We start from the raw sequence: 14,574 nt of genomic DNA on the forward strand, positions 1-14,574 counted from the left end.
GTACAGCTGGCTTTAGGCCCAATTCACATTTTCACGTAGCGGGAACAAGTGTTGCCATTTCTCTTGTGGAATTTGCACATGGTTTTGAGACTCTCATGGGGCCAGCCTATTCACATGAATATGCTACCCTACACACTATTGTCGCTCAAAAGTTAGCTCCTGCTCCTTTTCAGGTGACAAACTTAATGGTTTGCCATGCAAGAATAGCATCCTGTTTGAGGTGCCATTAAGGCATAACGGCACCTAAACGCAGGTTGTGCAGCGATCGCAACATGATTTGGAATCGTGATTCTGCCCGTCATTCTACATAGTCAAGTGTGAATGAATCCAAAAGCCCCACACACACACAATCAGTTTTTCCTTCAGATTTACCAAAACCATATAATATGAAATCAAACCTTAGGAGTTTCAATTTGTAAGCAATCAGGCAGGCCCTTGCACTACATGGTTTTGGTAAATCTGAAGGAAAAACCCATCATAAAAACTAATAGTGTGTATGGGACTTTAGAGTTTATTTACACTTGTAGGGGTAAAAAACAGGCAACTGATCCACAGTGCATGTGGTTGCAGCTTTCACCGAGAACTTCAGTTCCTGGAAAACTGAAAAGTATTTGAAGGGTTCTTCTGGGGTGAAAACGTTGGGAAAGTTGACACTGTTGTGTGGAGCGGCTCACAGAAGATGGACCAGAGGACGCACAGCACCCCTGTGCAATGTCCTCCACAGTAGGGATGAGGTCCGGCGTGTTTGCATGGTCCACGTGCAGAGCACGCCTGGAAGTTGGCGTAGCGCTGCGCTAATCACAGGCAGTGAGATATTGCCCGATCTCTGCAGCCGCGCATTGGGGCAATGTCTTACTGCCTGCGATTAGCGCATCGCTTCCTGGCGGGCTCTGCGATTGGACCGCTCATCCTTACTCCACAGCCACCCCAGAGATGTGTGAATCACTTTGATTGAGATCTGGTCACTCTCTCCTGTCATCCGAATTGGGAAAACTGCATCAGTGTGAACCCAGCCTTAATCTTATCTACTGCAATTACATTTTATTTTTATTTGCATTGATCTGCTGCTACAGATGTAATATGTTCCTTTCGGGGGGGGGGAGGGGGGTGATTCCCACCAGATGAGCACATTTCCAACTCATGGCAACCAAAAAAAAAATATATATATATAGTTCCCTACAAGCATGTCGCGTTGCATTTGGGCTGCACTGAAAAAAGGTACGGCATGCACTCCTTTTATTTTCAGAACAACGTGTTCAAATGCACGCAAACGCGAGGCAAAAAGCCTTCATCTTTCTCCTGGCTGTGTTTATATAAAGAGTAGGTAATCCCGTGCAGAATTACCAACACATGTTAGGACCTTATATTCTTTACATTGGAAAGCCATAAGGCAAAAATAATTATATATATATATATTTTTTTTTTTTTAACACAAAGAAGGTTTCGCTTTCAGAGTTAAACAGAGAGACCTGGGATCAGGAGATCCATCTCCCAACAGGCATTTCCCACCCTACTCATGTCTGGAACAAAGAAGAGTGGAAGGAGTCATGCTATTCTATAGATGGGATGGGTGCATTGGACACACCACTTCACATTCCTTCAACAGGTTCAGCAGGTGATGAGTAGTAACTCCTGGTTAACTCCTACCATGTCAGATCTATTATAGATGATAATGGACAATCCTACACCTCTGTTCCACACACAAGTATCATCCATGAACACACACGTGTACAAATGCTGCATGTGGAGTCACATGTGTCAGGATGATACAGCATGGCTCACAATAGACAGCTGAGTCTTTCCTACCTTTGGTCTGTTCAGCCACCTTCTAACCACAGAGGGTAACATCATGTAGCAGCAATCGTCCCGATGGAAGCAGCTCCTCCAGCTACGTGCTGAATGTGTGTAGAAGTGCACTCCCTGTGTCATGTCTACACTCCCAGTCTCCCACACCTCTCTCCTCCCTCACCTGTGCAAACAATGACTGGGGAGTGACGTAACGTAGACCTGGGTGAGCTGCTGTGCACTGGGCGGCCTGCAGGGAGCGCTGCTGTCGCTACACTGCTCTGTCTCTGTGTGCAAGGAGCTGCAGCCGGTTCATCTGTAGTACACAGGGACCTCTGATGAATTACTCTCTAATGTGGTTGCGGTATAATGAGTACCAGGAAGACTTTTATGTCATTTTGCTCGAAGTTAAAACCAATAGCTGACATATAATGTAATGATGATCATAGGTTGGCCAATGATGTGACACATAGGAGTGAGCTGGGAAGAGTTGTCAGCTAGATTGGGTCTTTGTGCAATGTGCTGGATAGTTTATTTTCATTAAGACCCCTTTCACACTGGGGCCTGAAAGGGGTCTTACCGCTGTTTAAGGGTGCTTCCACACTGGAGACGCGTTCACGGTAAAGCGCCGCTCGTTTTAGCGAGGAGCAGCATCTTTGGGGGCGAGTTGGAAGTGCTGTATTGAGCACTCCCAAAACCCCCTCTCATTGCAATGATTGCAGCTGAAAAGCGATTCCAAAGCGATGCAGCATAGGAGGCTTTAACCCCTCCTGCTAGCAGCCGAAACGCGATGCTTAAAAAGCGGTGCTAATACGAGCAGCACTTTACTGCGAACGCGGCCCCAGTGTGAAAGGGGTCTTCCCACTGTTTAAGCGTCACTTTTCGGCCGCTAGCAGGACGCTTTTAACCCCCGCTAGCGGCCAAAGAAGGGGTTAAAAACACCTGTGTGGTAGCGCTCTTCAGGCGCTTTGGAAGCGCTGCCCATTCATTGCAATGGGCAGGGGCATTTTAGGAGTGGTGTATGCTCTAACGTCCCACAAGCGCACTGCCCCAGTGTGAAAGCAAAAGCACTTGGGCTTTCACATTCGGGTGGCATGGGAGGCAGTTTTCAGGCACTTTACAGGCATTGTTTCTAGTGCTAAAACGCCTGAAAACTGCCTCAGTGTTAAAGGGGTCTTACTACATCGCTCCCAACCCACCCAAAAGATGTTGCTTGTAGGACTTTTTGGAATGTCCCGCAAGAGCACCGCCTCGTGTGAAAAGTCACACTTGAATGAATAGGAGGCGGTTTTCAGGCGCTTAGCAGAGGCTATTTACAGCTCCAAAGAGCCTGAAAACCACCCCAGTGTGAAAGGGGTCTAAAAGCAGCCACAATTATTGCCTTGTTGTCTGAGTGCCGGTTCACACTAGCGTGATGCCAGACATCGCATGTAATTCGCAGCTCACTGCTGTTCACCTTACATGCGATGTCAGTGCGGGTGCGATGTCAGCCATACAGATAGTATGGCTGATATCGCACCGCATTCGGTCCAAACACGCACAGGACCCTTTTTTCTGTTCGGACCAGAATCAGATTGCATGTGTGTTCACACATATGCGATCGGATTCATGTCCGAACTGTCAGTTCGCAGTGCGATATGCGAGCTGAAATGGGGGTGTCGTTAACATATAATGACACTCCCCAGCAGTTCACATATGGCAGTGTGAACTGCTGTGCGTGTTGAGTGCGATGCGGGAACCCGCAGTTGATTCGCAGGGTTCTCGCATCGCACTAGTGTGAACCGGCACTTACACCACTTTATGGAATAAAGGTTCCTAGGGTGAACTCATTCAGCTCTGTGTGCAGGGCCACCTTGTGGTTATTTGCAAAATAACGTTTTCCGATCGTCTTTTTTTTTTTTTTTTTCTTGCATGATGCTAGTCACAAATCAAACTTGGAGAGTTTACTAAAGTTACAAAAATTCTCATACAGAGTGGCGGCTGGTGTTTATTTTTATTTTTTTGGGGGGGTGGCGGCAAACAACCTCTCCATGCTGCCGGTCGGATAATCCGCACCCTCCCCCCTCCGCGGCCAGTGAGTCATTCAGCCCTGCACCCCATCTAGGTTGCAGGCGGGCAGCGCTCCTATGGCATCAGCTCGCTTCGGGTCTCCTCCTGCTCTGCATAACGATGGCTTCCGCCGTGCATCTCCTCCCTCCTCCTCTTAGACGTCCAATAGGATCGCCTGTGCTTTCAGACAATCAGGTGATGGGTCTCAAGACCTGCTTCCTGACTGGCCCGAGAGGAGGATCAGTGTTACAATAGCAAATATTAATTCACTATTGTTACACAACTGGGCGGCCTCGGGACGCAGTGCTTTGCGCCCACCGTTTTTTTACGCCTATTAGAGTCTCTGGCTCTAATCACGTGCTTAAAAAAAAGAAAAAAAAATTGGAATCCATGTGTCCAGCGCCCTGCATGTAGATTAAGGGCCTGGACGCATGGATAGGGGGGCGCAGCACCCATTCGCCCCTAATGGATGGGCCATCACTGTTTGTACAACAGAATAAAAAATTGGAAGTAATGTCATGTGTTGTAATATATTGTATTTTTGATTGACAACAGTACTGATTAAACCAAAATTGTCCGATCTGGTATCGTGCGAGAAAAAAAAAAAAACCTCTGTTCTAACGATCCCACTATCATACGGTCGCTTCAAAAGTGGTATTTTTCATATGATATTTAGATCATGTGTATGGGCCATAAGGCTGAGTTCACACTGCCGCAATAGTGTGAACCCAGCCTAAAGCTTCATTCGCACCTGATGGCTGCTGCACTGGTTCCCAACTCATGGCATCCAAAAAAATAACTGTTCCCTATTAAAGTGGAGCTCCACCCAAAAGGGGAAGCACCGTTTGTCTGTCACCCCCCCCCCCCCCTCCACTGCCACATTTGGCACCTTTTGGGGAAGCGGGTACCTGGTTTTGACAGGTACCCATTCCCACTTCTGGTTCAGTGCAGCCTTCCTCCCCCCGCAGCCTTCGGGGACACTTCACAGGTCCCAGAAGACTGCGGCCTATTCACAAAGCACAGTGCACTTTGAGCATGCATAGTAGAGAACCAGCTTCACTGGCAGTTTACCTTAGTAAAGAGGGTGGCACCAGCTCCAAATAGTTGAATATACAGCTTGGGTGAGGCTCTTCTGAACACTTTTCTCCTGACTGGATAAGCGTTAAAGACGAAGTAAAGTCTTCCTTTTTAATTGTACCTACAGATAAGCCTTTAGGCCCAGGTTGGCCTTCGGAAGACTCAGCAGGGGTGGAATGAAGCATAGAAGGAAGCGTGGAAGGAAGAGTAGAGAGGGATTCCCTGACCTCAGCTTGGTCTGACAGAAAATGCATCCTCTCATAGTACCACAGCCATAGTACCACAGCTTGGGGACATAAACTTCATCTGTTGCTGTTCCAGTTTGCATGGACTTCAGCACCTTCTTCCGCTCCCTGGGATATGTACTCCTCAGGCCACCAATTTTATTTTTTAAATAGGTGATGTCTGCCCTGGGGACCACCGGCTTCACAAACTCCAGCAGTTTCTCCATCTCTGCCTGCCTCTTTAATTTGTTGCTGTAGTGGGGATATGTAGCTTGCCACAGACAGGGCAGCTCCCTGTACTTGTCGATGAACAGGGGGAGAAAGCTGTGGTCATTAAACCCATCCATATTATCTGCAAGACACAAGACAAACCCTAATGTCAGGCTAAACTCTTCTAATCTTGTCCCAATATAGGCCTCAATCTAGAAGCAGTATAGGCTAGTGATGTACCAAGTTAAAATTGTACCTTCGTTTGAACAATCGGCTTCTCCCTCTGCTCACAGATCATACATATGACACACGCCTGTTGCGTTTTATATACAGTGTGCATGCATGAAACTACGCCCACCCCTGACGTTCTTTCTAGTCTATTCCCCGCCCCTTCTCTTTCGGCGCAGTGGGGAGAGCACATGGCGGAGACACAGCAGGGGCATGATCAGAATTACACTAATGAGGAGGAGGACGAGGAAAGCCCAGAGCCTGAAACATCCCGATCCCAGAGGAGAAGATTTAAGGCCTCAAATATGTCTTTTGGAGAGATGTTGGACATATTGAAGAGGAACGACTATGATGGGAAGTATGGACCTTACCCAAACCCAAATGTCAGAAAGGCCAAGATCATGACTAAAGTTGTGAAGAGTCTTCAGAAGAATTTTGGGGTACAACGATCCAAGGATCAACTGAGAAAATGCTGGTCAGACCTGAAACTGAGGGAGCACGATCAGTACAGAAGGATCAAGCGAGTTCTTCAAAAAAGCAGTTGTCGTGTGTTCATATTATTATTATTGCTTGCATACTGCTCCATGTGCTTTGATTTAATGTTGTACAGTTTAAAATGGTCACTTTCATGTTCATGGATTTAAACGTTCGTAATAAACATTGTTCGTTAGCCCACTCCAAACACAATGTTTTGGCAAGTTGCACTTGACTACATTTGTTCACACAACAGGTAAGTATTCCAGCTTTAGAAAGTGTCAAAAATAAAGTTTTCATCTTTGAACTCTGCCAAAAAACACAATTGTATGACACTTCCAAACAATGTTTCATATTCCTATTTCTGCCTTCAAATATCTGTGTGCTAAGTATTCCCTTTTTACATTCTCATAGGGGAGAGAAGACTCGGGACGTCTGAGGACACCAGGGACCCCACACCTCCCAAAGAAGGGGAAATACCAAAACCAGAAGCAGAGGAGGAGGAGGGAGAGATTGTAGAGATTGGTGAAATTGGCACCACAACAGGGGAGTGTCTGAGACCACAGCTTCTGGTAAGATAATCAATGTATGCCTGCATATTTATAATACACTTTGGTTTTTTTGGGGGTTTTTTTTTTAGGTGATGTGGATGTTGTGGAAGAAGAATCACATTTTACCAGTGAAAGTGCCCAGATCCTCATTGGGGAACTAATGGGGTGCAATTGCGATTTAGAGAATATCCAGAAAAACATCAATGACGTTCAGCAAAAAATGAAGAACATCATTGATGTTTTAGAGAGAGTCTGAAACACCCAAAACTAGATAGCATCCATTTAAATTTTTCTAAAACACTTTCATATTTTTCGAAAAGCCAAATTTGGAAGATGCACACAGTGTGTCAACATGTACTATCTCCCATCATGGGGGATCAATGTACGTGTTTTGTGGGTGCAACCCCTTCCTTGCTACTAAAGTCGCTGAGCTGAAGAGGTTGCACCCCCAAAACACATACATTTATACCCCATGATGGGAGATAGTACAGGTTGACATTAGGCATGGGATCAGGAGGAAAATGGCCACTTTTTGATTCACAATTTGTGTGCATCTTCCAAATTTGGCTTTTTCAGGGGAGACACCCCATCTGATGAAGGCAATATCAGCACAGTTTGTACATACTCATGTCTGATATTGTCTTCACTTTTCAAAGTTGAACTTTGTAAGTTCCTGTGTTCTGTATGTTATGCTTTGATACATGCCTGTTTACACAAAAACACCAAGTTAGATATTACCAAAAATAATGTTTTATATACACCAAATATGTTTGTTTGTTGTAAAACCCTTCTCTAAACGCACATGTGAATGTGCTTTGAGTAAAAAGTTAAATTATCAACAATTTGTGGCTTCCTTTTTCAATGTGCAAAAGCAGTATTTGTAGTAAAGTTGTTGTTTTCTGTGACAATGTGTGTTATTTACTAAAAGCAAATCCACTTTGCACTCCAAGTGCAGTTTCAGGTGCACTTTTGCAGTGCACTTGTAGTGCATAGTGGATTTGCCTTTAGTAAATAACACCCACAGTGATGTTTAAATTTCCCCAATCACGCCATTTTCATGACCCCACATATTTCTGCTATGGTGCTGAAAATGAGCACTATTTTTGTCAGTAATGCACTACATACGTTAACAACAAAAACAAGGTGTGTGTAGCAGACCCACAACATAATAAGATTATCTGAAGAAGAGACTGTCACCTCATCTCGCTCTGAAATTGGGTTTGCACTGTTGTAGAAAAAGGCCCCAAAAAACCCCAAATAAAACCTAGGAGACACCTAAAACAAAGCCAATCAGTAAATGAAAACAAAGATTATTGGAGTTTGAAAGAAAAATGTATTAAGAAAATGCCTCTCAGACATTGTCTAGCATATCAATGGCCCCCCTACCCACAAAGTACTCCACATATCTTGATCTGACCTTGTGGGCGCTTTGGGAGGGGCAAGCCAGGATGATCAGCTTCAAGGGCCGTCAGGTGGACATTTTCCGGTAAGTCTGCATCAGGCCCAACTGAGGCCACATAGTTTGCTGAGTGTTTTTCAAAAAACTGTGCAGAATGCAGCATAGAAGCACAATATGATTGAGTTTATATTCCGCCATGTGGATTGGAGTCAAAAATAGGCGGAACCGGATGGCCATTATCCTGAAAGTGTTCTCCACTACTCTTCTGGCTATGGCCAGCCGCAAATTAAAGATCATCTGGTCCGGGGTGAGGGTCCTCATCGGGAAAGGCTGAATCAGATGGTTTGCCAGAGCAAACGCCTCATCCACGACGAAAATGAAGGGGAGTCCTTCCACATTCTCCTCTGGAGGTGGCAAGCCCAGACTGCCACTCTGGAGACGCCAGTAGAACTCCTTACGCGTGAACACTCCACCATCCGACATAAGGCCATTTTCCCCACGTCCACATACAGGAAGTCATATGTCGCTGACACCACCACCAACATCACGATACTATTATATCCCTTGTAATTATAATAGTAGGACCCAGAGTTGGGGGGTGGGACGATGCGGACGTGTTTCCCATCAATTGCACCTCCACAATTGGGAAAGTCCCAATGGCTGGCAAAGTGGGAGGCCACAGTCTGCCATTCCTGTGGCGTTGAAGGAAACTGTGGAGTCAAACAAGAAAAAAAAAATTGTCATTTTGCACATCAACATTGTGAGCAGATTAGACACAAACATTTTTGCCCAAGATCAGTATAATATTTTTGGAAATGAGTATTTAAAGCCAAAGGTATAAGGTCCCCTTATCAGATTCCTCACCCCCCCCCCCCCCCATCTGATGGCCCATTGCAAAAAATATGGGGGGGGGGTTTTGGACAGGAAACCCTCTCCACTTCATTGAGAGCTGAATGCATAAATAATGTGTGATACTTTGGCCAGCCCCTCCTTACTTACACTATTGGCAGCCCACTGGACAGGTAAGACGTGTCATAATACAAAAAAAAGGAACAAATGGAAGCACATTTTGACATTCTGATATTACCTATCAAGATAATAATAGGAGAAAAAAAACTTTAAACTGTAGCATTTGAAAGTATTGAGGCGGGGCCTTGCACTACATGCTTTGGTGAATTCATCCCTAAATCTGACCAAAAAAGAGGTAGGTATAGTGTGTATTGGGTTTGGCAAAGTCAGCAGATAGAGGATTGCTATCAGCTGACCTAGCAGTTGGGGGGAGAGGGGTTCCTAATGAGTTTGGCCCACCAAAAAAAACCTCTGGCACTCTGCATGAATTTAAGCACACACATAACATTTGTACACATTTTAGGGGATGTTTAGGGGGAAGCAATACTATGGAGCTGACAAAATACATTGCTAAGTTACTAGGCTTATGGGCCCAGAAGAGCATGCTGGGGAAGTTAGTGAAGGCAAATATGCATGAAGGATAAAAAAGGAACTTTAAAAGCTTCCAGCATGCATGAGGACAAAGGGGCACAGCATATCAATTACAGCATATTGCAATCATGGTAATTAGGGAATGAGGAAAGAAATACAATACATTAGCAAACATTAAATACATAGAATGTGATGTTAAAGGAGAAAACTTACTTTAATATAGTCCTTCTGCAGGATCTGTATGATGGCAGAACAGGTCTTTGGAATAATGATTCCCAGAGCCTGGGGGGGAGATGCCTGTGGAGAACTTAAGGTCCTGAAGACCTCTCCCTGTCGCCAAGTACCGCAATGTGGCAATGAGCCTCTGCTCCGGAGTGATGGCTAGCCGCATGTAGGTATCCTGCCTGCTGATATAAGGGGAACAGCAAAGCCAGCAGACGGTGAAAAACAGGGTCCGTCATCCGGAGATAATTCCTGAAATCATCAGGATTATTCTCCCGGATCTCACAAAGCAAAGGCATGTGCCTTTCACGCTGGAGCAACCAATTCTTGGTCCACAAACTCCTCCTCGCCCTGTTTATGGACTGGGCTTGTGTCAAAGCTAAAAGCCCAACACCAAGCCCCTGCACAGCACAAACTCTACGATGAGTACGTACATTAAACATGGCTTAAAACAGTCGGCTGGTCAGAACAGACAACAGAAAGCACCGATAAACAGCAAGGCCTGAAAGAACAAACTGAAAACCAGAAATGAGCGAACAATAAGCACTGCAAACCAAAGCTATATACCAAGATACAGTCCGCAATGACCAACAAATGTGAAATGACTACACACGCTGATAATCAGATATGCACAGACAAGCGAAAAAACTGAAGAGCAGTAACGATCTGAAGCACAAATCTGAAAAGTGGGAATTGTCTCTTACCAAACTTCTACTAACACGCGATAAACACGAGATCACCAGAAGGAGCCCAAAGAGTGCCGCACGTGGTGCTGAACTTCCCTTTTCTAGTCCTGTCGTACGTGGTTTACGTCACCGCGTTCTTGTCGACCGGAAATTCAGACAACTTTGTCCGACCATGTGGATGCAACACCACTTTCCGGACTAAATCCGTCGGAATTTATCAGGCGGATTTTGTGGTCAGAATGTCCGACCGTGTGTACAAGGGCTAACACATGAATATGCTTTAATCTAAGCCATTCCATTGTAACCCTGGCTGTATGTTTAGTGTTGTTGTCCTGCTGGAAGGTGAACCGCCATCCCAGTCTCAAGTGTTTTGCATACTCTAATGCCCCATACACACGATCGGACTTTCCGCCAACAAAACCATGGTTTTTTGTTCGAAGGTTGTTAGCTCAAACATGTCTTGTATATGCATGGTCAAACAAATGTTGACCAGCAATTACATGGTGATGTACAAGACATATGACGAGCTGAGAAAAAGGAAATTCAATAGCTAGTGCGACTCCTTATGGTTGATTTCGAGCATGTGTGAACTTTTGTGCGACGGACTTGTGTACACACGATTGGAAATTCTGACAACAAAGTTTTGTTGCCAGAAAATTTAAGAACCTGCTAGCCAACATTTGTTGGCGGAAAGTCCGACAACAAATTTCCGATGGAGCATACACATGGTCGGACTTTCCACCAACAAGCTCACATCCAACATTTGTTGTCGGAAAAAACGATCATGTATATGGGGCATAACAGGTTTGACAGGCTGTTGTCCAAAATTCTTACAATTGGTATGCTCCTTTAGACAATTGTTTTCCAATTTTCAGACAACAAATGTTGGATGAAAGGCAAGTCAATTTTTGGTAAACGGCGGCTCTATGTCTGATGGTCAGTACACAAGTCTGTCACACAAAAGTCAAAAGTACAAACACGCATGCACGGAATCAAGGAACGACTGGAAAGAGTTCACTCTTATAAACTAAAGTTCGTAATCTAGAGTTAACATTTGTGATGTGGCAATTGATGAAATGTAAAAATTTTAATCTTCTTTAATGGGATAATAATGAAGCTGCTTTGCATGTAGTTATGCCAAACGTATTTTAAAAGTTGCTAGTTGCTGCTAGTATTGCTATATTGTTTACATTACACTACTGAGGCACTGAGTGAGAAGTTAATTACAGAGCAGCATTTGTATGTTTTTTTCAGTATTTTAAAAGGGTTTTGTTTTCTACGATCTGAAAATCACGAATCAACGCTCACCAGACTTTTACTAACACGAAATTAGCAGAAGGGGCTCAAAAGGTGGTGCTTGAGAAATGAATTTCCTCTTTATTCTCTCATAGTACGTCACTACGTTCGTGTTTCTCAAAAGACAATTTGCGTATCATTAGTATGCAAGACAAGATCCTGGCACACGCCTTTTGACAAAAATAAGAAGCGTGGTCAACCAACAATCATACTGTGTGTACGATTCTTAAGCTTGCCCTTTATTTGGCTCCATCCATCTTCTCATCAACTCTGACCAGTTTCCCTGTCCCTGCTGAATAAAAGCCTCCCCACAACATGATGCTGCCACCACCATGTTTCATGGTGGAGATGGTATGTTCAGGGTGATGTGCAGTCATTGCAGTGTTAGTTTTCCTTTTAGGCCAAAAAGTTCAATTTTGGTCTCATCTGACCAGAGCACCTTCTTCCCCATGTTTGCTGTGTCCCCCACATGGCTTCTCACAAACTGCAAACGGGGCTTCTTATGGCTTTCTTTCAACAATGGCTTATTTTCAGATGATTGATTGAACAGTGCTCCTTAAGATGTTCAAAGCTTGGGAGATTTTTTTTTATAACCTAACCCTGCTTTAAACTTCTCAACAAGTTTATCCCTGACCTGTCTGGTGTGTTCCTTGGCCTCTATGATGCTGTTTGTTCACAAAGGTTCTCTAACAAACCTCTGAGGGCTTCACAGAACAGCTGTATTTATACTGAGATTAAAAATACACACAGGTGGACTCTATTTACTAATTAGATGACTTCTGAAGGCAATTGGTTCCACTAGATTTTAGGGGCATCAGAGTAAAGGGAGCTGAATACCAATGCATGCCACACTTTTCACATATTTATTTGTAAAAAAATGTGAAACTCCTTTATCATTTCCTTTCGACTTCACAATTATGTGCCACTTTGTGTTGGTCTATCACAGGGGTCTCCAAACTTTTGTAACAAAGGGCCAGTTTACTATCCTTCAAACTTTGGGGGCCAGACTGTGGCCAGTGGGAGAAGAGAATGTCCTGCTGCCAGTGGGAGTAAACAGTTCCCCATCTCAATAGGGGGGGGGGGGGAATAGTGCCCCATCATTGATGTCAGGGGGAGGATTGGTGCCCCATCATTGGTGTCAGTGGGAGGAATAGTGCCCCATATTAGTGACATCTGTCATCAGAGCCACATCAGTGTCACGTGTCATCAGTGCCACGTATACGTGCCATCTGTCATCAGTGCCACGTGTCATTGTCCTGGTGCTCCAGGGCCTTCAAAAGTGTAATAGGTAGTCAACAAGTTAGATGTGTAATTTATGCTCCTAGAACACGTGATGGCGCTCCCTGCATGTTGGCCTTCTCTAAGTGTCCAGGCTGTGAAGAAGTCCCACACATGTGGTATCGTAATACTCAGGAGGAGTAGCAGAATGTATTTTGGGGGCATTATTTGTGGTATACACATGCCATGTGAGAGAAATAACCTATTACAATGACAATTTTGTGGAAAAAAAAATATCTTCATTTTGCAAAGAATTGTGGGAAAAAATTACAACATCAAAAACCTTACCATGCCTCTTACTAAATACCTTGGAATGTCTACTTTCAAAAAAGGGGTAATTTGGGGAGTATTTGTACTTTCCTGACTTGTTCGGGTCACAAGAATTGAGATAGGCCACCAGTACATCAGATGTGATCAATTTTGTATGATTCGCACCACAGCTTGTAGACTCTCTAACTTTCACAAAGACCAAATAATATCCAATAATTTGGGTTATTTTTACCAAAGATATGTAGCAGTATAAATTGTGGCCAAAATTTATGAAGAAAAACTAATAATTTGCATAATTTTATCACAGAAACAAAGAAAATTTTGTTTTTTTTTCCAAATTTTCTGTCTTTTTTCATTTATAGCGCAAAAAATAAAAACACAGAGGGGATCAAATACCACCAAAAGAAAGCTCTATTTGTGGCAAAAAGGGACAAAAAATTTATTTGGGTACAGTGTTACATGACTGAGTAATTGTCATTCAAAGTGTGCAGAATGGAAGTGGTTAAATTTATTATTATTTTCGGTGTTGTTTTTTTTTTTACATGCTACCTCTGCACCAGAGGAAGATAGTTCTATAAATAAATGCACATAGAAATATGAAACTATGACAGACAGACAAGCACAGAACGATATCTCTCTTGTGAAATGTTACAATTTATTTTCATTCCTGAGCTCAGCACATGTCCACGCTGATTCATTGTATTCTTTTAACGTACTGGCCAGAATTCCCCTCGTTATTCTGTAGATTACTAAAATACTAACTGCCTACTGCCAGGTGATAAATAACGAATGCTTGTGTCAGGGGCGGACTGACCATTGGGCCACTCGGGCACTGCCCAAGGGCCCTGTGCCACTAGGGGGCCCCATCAAGGTTGCCAGCCTCAGTAAAACCAGGGACAGTATGTAAAAATCTGTGTTTTTTTTTTTTTACATCTGTCTCTGAAATGTCCCTTACCAACATCCTTTTGCTCTTAAAATCCTTAGATTATAGCTGCCCCATCTCTCCAGTACCTTCTCAGCCAATAGAAACATGTCTGTATATACTGTGTGAATGTATACTGTGTTTGTGTATACTGTGTGACCCCATAATGTCTGATTGCCTGAGGGCCCCATAATCTTCTATTGCCCGGGGGCCCCATGAGTTGTCAGTCCACCCCTGGCGTGTGTATACTGTGTGGCCCCATAATGTCTGATTGCCTGGGGGCCCCATAATCTTCTATTGCCCGGGGGCCCCATCAGTTGTCAGTCCACCCCTGGCGTGTGTTCTTTAGGCTACTTTCACACTGGAGGGGAGTCTGCACTGAGGGAGTGTCTATACTGATGGAGGGGGGTCTGCACTGAGGGGGTGTCTATACTGATGGAAGGAGGTCTGCACTGAGGGGGTG

The 14,574-nt window shown here is 44.2% G+C and overlaps 1 protein-coding gene across 1 annotated transcript in view; it reads right to left on the reverse strand.

Annotated features, from left to right (window-relative positions):
- LOC143962984 (lateral signaling target protein 2 homolog) overlaps nucleotides 1-1,958 on the reverse strand; it is an 89,476-nt gene extending 87,518 nt beyond the window's left edge. The window contains exon 1 of the mRNA XM_077472514.1: nucleotides 1,807-1,958. Coding sequence (XP_077328640.1) covers nucleotides 1,807-1,929 — 123 coding nt within the window. The 5' untranslated portion in view covers nucleotides 1,930-1,958. The remainder of the gene's footprint in view (nucleotides 1-1,806) is intronic.
- Between the last annotated feature and the right edge of the window lie 12,616 nt (nucleotides 1,959-14,574).

The sequence above is a fragment of the Lithobates pipiens genome, unplaced genomic scaffold (genome assembly GCF_037356315.1).
Source record: "Lithobates pipiens isolate NorthernLeopardFrog02 unplaced genomic scaffold, aLitPip1_a1.2 Scaffold_8, whole genome shotgun sequence".
Taxonomy (NCBI): Eukaryota; Metazoa; Chordata; class Amphibia; order Anura; family Ranidae; genus Lithobates; species Lithobates pipiens.